The 6,000-nt window shown below is 38.3% G+C and overlaps 1 protein-coding gene across 1 annotated transcript in view; it reads right to left on the minus strand.

The window, feature by feature from the left end:
• TMEM132C (transmembrane protein 132C) overlaps nt 1-4,557 on the minus strand; it is a 904,429-nt gene extending 899,872 nt beyond the window's left edge. Inside the window, exon 1 of the mRNA XM_073676143.1 lies at nt 4,019-4,557. Coding sequence (XP_073532244.1) covers nt 4,019-4,106 — 88 coding nt within the window. The 5' untranslated portion in view covers nt 4,107-4,557. The remainder of the gene's footprint in view (nt 1-4,018) is intronic.
• Between the last annotated feature and the right edge of the window lie 1,443 nt (nt 4,558-6,000).

Consider the following 6,000-nt stretch of genomic DNA (forward strand, 5'->3'; position numbering starts at 1 on the left):
TCATTGCTTGTGAGAACCACATCCTTCTAAAAGCTTTAATCCCACAGTTCAGCAGCCAAAACCCAGAGAGGGATTGCAAACCGGACGAGGGGGGTCAGGATCACTCAATTAAAGCTCTCTTGGAGCTCAGGCATGCTGACATTGTAATAAGTTTGCAGGGCCTTTCAGAAGAGCCCGTGAAGTATAAAATCACAGCGCCTGATGTAGACAGTGTTCCCTGCAGGAAATTAATATCTTACCCTTTTATCTCAATGAGCCAGAATCAGGAACTCTCAGCAGCTGCTGTTGGTGTTGGGAGATCCTGGCACAATCATTGGCTTCAGAGCAGCATTGCTGAGCGGATCTTCATTCCTGCAGTGAGATGCTCTCACAATGCTCAATTGTTTCCCAGGGAGATCTTTCTTAAAAAGTAAGGGATCTTAAAAATCTGGCCCATCACACCTTCCTCCAAACTAAGCCTTTTCTCTGTATTGGCCTTGGAACCCTCTGCGTTCACAGAATTTGTGAATAATAAATAATGAAATATGAATTAATATCATGTTGACTTCCTATATATATATATATATATATATATATATCCATCCATCCAGAAAGACAGCAGCACTGTCTAAATGGGTGCAAATCTCACCCAAGGATACTGGCAAAGCTTAAAGAATAAGTGTAAGAATACAAAAAAAGAGGCAGCACATGCAAAATAGTGAAAAAGTAAGGATCGCTTATTCACCAACACCAGCCTCTGTTGATGAATAAAGGATCCTAAGTTTTTACCTATCTTGGATGTGCAGCCTCCTTTGTTCGGATTTATATATATATATATATATATATATATATATGTGTGTGTGTGTGTGTGTGTATCCATATATATTATATATATGCATATATATATATAGCATATATATATATCTACACACATATATCTATATAGATAGATAGACATATATATATATATATATATATATATGATATTTGATAACAAAAAATATAAATGTAACCGATGAGATGTAATTCCATAATATAGTAGGATTAAATACAATTCTATGACAAACCCCAAATGACAAATTGTACTATCACTATGGCACTATGACTTGTGCTAAATGACTAACTCAGAGCCCCTTTTCTGGCATGCTTGGGACGACTGTACATGTAAATCATACTAGCATAAGATCATCATTTTCCTGGTGAAGGTGTGATAACCTGTAACTGTTGTATCCCCTCTGGTACCCTTTAAGCAAAATTTGATTTAAAATTAGCAATTCAGAAATAAAACTAAGTGCGGAGGGTTTTATCATCTAAAAGAACTATTGATTTACTGTACAGGATAAATGTAATATATTCCCAAACAATAGAAGAAAGGCATAAATTGTTTTCTGCATATTTTATATTTTATGGACGAATTTTAAGAAGGAAGCATCATAAGACGATCCCATAACAGCAGCAGTTTGGGGTTTAAAGGACCCCAATTACTTTGTATGACTGATAGTGACACCAAACTACTGGACAAGATCTGGCTTCATGTACCCCAATGAAGTGGAAAAAAAATCTTTAGGTAATACAATAAGAAGCTGGAGACTACCAGAGATGTGCCATGCTCTTGTAGATGTAACTTATTGAATAAATCACTCAGATTTTCCAGCACAAAAGAATGTCCCACTACATAACGTGAGAAGCTCAGAGGTGGCGTGCTGCTGCATTACTGGGGGCCAGACCTGCTCTGCTACACAGCTTCTATATGACCCCCATTCTGGCCATAGTCTTCATTGATCTTGGTCCGGTTGGTTCTTGAAGGATGTGGAGTGATCTTGAACCAATGGCATGAAAGTGTAATAATTCATATTTACATTGCCTATTTTCTGAATACGCTCATGTAATACACACAGCAGAGTTTTAACCCATCTAAGTCACTATGCGTAGATACCATATTACTTTGCTGGTTCTGGTGTTCAGTGGGTTTTCATGGATTACAATGATGTGATTTCCTGCACCACAGACAGCTCCTGGCAAGTTCAGGATGTCTCTGCAAATCAGTGTATGCTATACCGAGTGTGGATGTATATATTGGCAGATGAGCTCCCACATACATGATCCTAAACTGAACTGACACATTGACACGATTGGCTCTTTAAGTTAAATTTGGAATAGCTGCTTGAACACAGTTAAATATATTTGGGACAGGAATATGACAAAATGGTGTCTCTGTGTCCCCTCAGGATGCAAACTTGGAGAAATGGTGTCTTCAAGTGCCATGGGAAAAAAAGGCTGGCAGGGGATTTAAACATGCTCAACAATAAGCACTCTCTTATCTGTAATCCCCTGAGGTCATAGAAACCCTCCAAGGCATGCCAACAGGAGCAAGAAAGACATGGAACTAAACAAGATCTGAAGATGCCACTCGTCTAACATCATTTGATTCTCTGGTGATGTCCTATCACTGAAGCCCTTTTACTTCTTGTATGAGAAAGCACCATCATTAGGAAGCAAGTTGGCACTGACAGTAGAGGACGACTGGGTCCTCTGTGGATTGTTTGTAAAAGTGGAAGTTACAGTCATTCCAAAATGGATAGTAATTCTATGATTAGTGGAGAGTTATAAAGTTTACAACTACATCCAAAATACTTGTAGTTATAGTGTTTCTAATAGTTAAATACAACACAGAAGCCTTAAATATCTATCTATCTATCTATCTATCTATCCATATATCTATCACATATCTATCTAATATCTATCCATCTATCCATATCTATCTATCTATTCATCCATGTATATATGTATCCATCTATCTAACTATCTATCTATCACATATCTATCTATCTAATATCTTTCCATCTATCAATATCTATCTATTCATCTCTCCATATATCTAATATCTATCTATTCATCCATGTATATGTGTATCCATCTATCTATCTATCTATCACATATCTATCTATCTATCTATCTAATATCTATCCATCTATCCATATTTATCTATCTATTCATCCATGTATATATGTATGTATCTATCTATCTCATATCTATCTATCTAATATCTTTCCATCTATCAATATCTATCTATTCATCTCTCCAAATATCTAATATCTATCTATCCATATCTATCTATCTATCTATTCATCCATGTATATATGTATGTATCTATCTATCTATCACATATCTATCTATCTATCTAATATCTTTCCATCTATCAATATCTATCTATCCATCTCTCCATATATCTAATATCTATCTATCCATATCTATCTATTTATTCATCCATGTATATATGTATCCATCTATCTATCTATCCATCACATATCTATCTATATATCTATCACATATCTATCTATCTATCTATCCATATATCTATCTATCTAATATCTATCTATCCATCCATGTATCTATCTATCTATCTATCTATCTACCTAATTATCTATTCATCCATGCATCTATCTATCTATCTATCTATCTATCTATCCATATCTATCTATCCATCCATCCAAATGTCTATCTACTGTATCTATCCATCCATGTATGTATTTATCTATCTATCCATCCATATATCTATCTATTTTCTATCTGTCAACCCTTTATCCTATCCATCATTAAACAAATCAACTGTACATACTTTATTAGTAAATTTCAATAAATTATATAGATCTATCTATCTATAACGCTATCTCATATCTATGTATCTATCTTAAAACATTATATCTTATTATATATATATATATATATATATATATATATATATATATATATAGAATCTACTATATATACATCCATCCCCTGGCAGTAGTTCCCCTCTTTTAGCACATCCTACAGCCCAGACCTGGGTGGCAGAGACCTCATACACTGTGTCCTATACTCAGTATGACTTCCATGTAACTCACTGCTGATACAATTAGGAACAATCATGCATTTGTGCCCTTTAAGGAGTAATGAAAAGCACATGTGATTTAATGGCTTCATCTATCTGTCTGGCATTTATAACTTGCACAGGTCATCCGGCCAGATAAATCAGAGGGAGGCATCTCTATGGGCTTACCTCTGCAGAACAACATCCCAAGTGTGAGGGTGAGCAGTGTGGCCAGGCTCTGGTACAAGCTCCACGGATACAATCCCAGGGTGCCCATAGCTGCTCCCAGCAGGCAGATCACATGGACGATCAGGCTCCCAGGCTAGTGGTGACCATGGGAGGTGCATAAAGAAACTGTTCCAGGCTCTCAGCGATCAAGTTCACAGGTATGTGCTGGGGAAAAGGAGCCGAGCATCACAGCACAGCACAGATCCAGGTGTCCTGGGTGCAGATCCGCCCGATCATGTCTACTCCAGAGCGCGCTGCAGGCGATCCTGCCACCCTATGCCCACATGCACCCAGCCTGGAGAGGGATCCTGGGAGCTGTCAGGACTTGTAGATTGTTACAGATGAGACCAGACCCCCAAGAGTCAGAACTTTGTGTGTTCTCCATCACAAGGCTGGAGCAGATGCTGGTGGCCCCCGCAGCACATCCCTCCCGATCTGGTCCTCAGCTCCTTCCCCAAACACAAGAACTCTTCCCATTTCATAGTAAAAAGAATAGAGGGCTGGGTGTAATGAGTGACAGCGGGGAGAGCCAATCAGGTGCGGAGCCTGGCTGGGGGCGTGGCCGCGCGGCACATACTTGTGGATGGGTTCATTCAGTCCAGTGATCACGGAGAGAGCGGGGGTTAACCCCCTCACTGCTGGAAGGCTCGGCTTTCCCGGAGCGCAGTGATTTCCTCTGCTTAACCCCCTGATGACTGGGATTGACTTTTACTTACAGCTGAGATTCTTTTCTCGTTCACCAGTTTCTTTCTCACCAGAAAGGGATTGGAGATTTAACTGTTAAGTAACCATGGAAACTTATTATTAATAAGGAAAGAGGGTGAGTGAAGAGATGAAGCACAAAATGGGCAAACAGTGGACAACCAAAGGTTTTAACCCCTAAATGGCAGAGAGACAATTTTCATATTAGTGTTTTAATTTTTTTCTCTTGCCTTCTTCTAAGACACCATAACTTTTTTTCCTTCAATAGACCTGTGTGAGGCTTGTTTTTTTCTGTGCAGAAAGCTTGTATATTCTGGCAATCAGGTCATTTAAATGTTGCTGTTAGTGACGGACAGCGGCATCTAAATGTTTAAGCAATTAGGGCTCTCTCTGGTAGTATAGTACAGCCGGCATCTGCTGCAGATGGAGCGGGCTCAGGAGCTGCGCCTGCTCCACATAAGTACATCAGAGTGTGCTCAGGGGTTAAAGAGTTTAAAAACTTTCCCTCTTTCACACCACAGACACATAGATAGTGGTAGTCAGCAATAGAGTGAGTTTTGTGTAGTTTGGACCAAACTGGATGGTAAATTGACATTAAAGGCTGTAGATGGCCAGAAATGAACTAGTAATGGTTATATTTAAATGGTTAAAAGACTTATTGCCACTTATCTTACACACACAGAAATGACCCAGATCAAATACTGTATAAGTAAGTGCAACATGGTCCAAGGTAGTTTTTGGCATGAAGCATGGAAATAAAATGAACATACAGCTACAGTCGGCGTTAGGGGGAGAAAACTGGGCAATAGCTCAGGGCCCCCAAACCCTTGGGAGCCCCCAGCCTCTACATGAGTAGCTACACAGATGATAGAAATAAAATAATTAAAAAAAAATCGATACATATTTGATATCAAAGAGTTCGTAAAAGTTTGATCATTGAAAATATGAAGTAAATTAATCTGATCTATAAATGTTGTAATGAGAAAAAAAAAAAAAAAACTGCCAGAATTTTTTGGCAGCTGCAGCAGTGTAATAAAATACAATAGGAGGAGATCAAAACATCTTATCTACCCCAAATGGTATCAGTAAAAATGTCAGCTCAGGGCGGAAAAAATAAGCCCGCACCCGGCCCCAGATCCCAAAAAATGAAAACATTATGGGTCCTTGAAAATAGCAACAAAGGCAAAAAAATTTTTGTTTTACAAATTTCAGAATTTTTTTTCACCTCTTAAATAAAAAAA

Source organism: Phyllobates terribilis, unplaced genomic scaffold (genome assembly GCF_046119375.1).
Source record: "Phyllobates terribilis strain yellow unplaced genomic scaffold, ASM4611937v1 Scaffold_1__5_contigs__length_1240528914, whole genome shotgun sequence".
NCBI classification, from domain to species: domain Eukaryota; kingdom Metazoa; phylum Chordata; class Amphibia; order Anura; family Dendrobatidae; genus Phyllobates; species Phyllobates terribilis.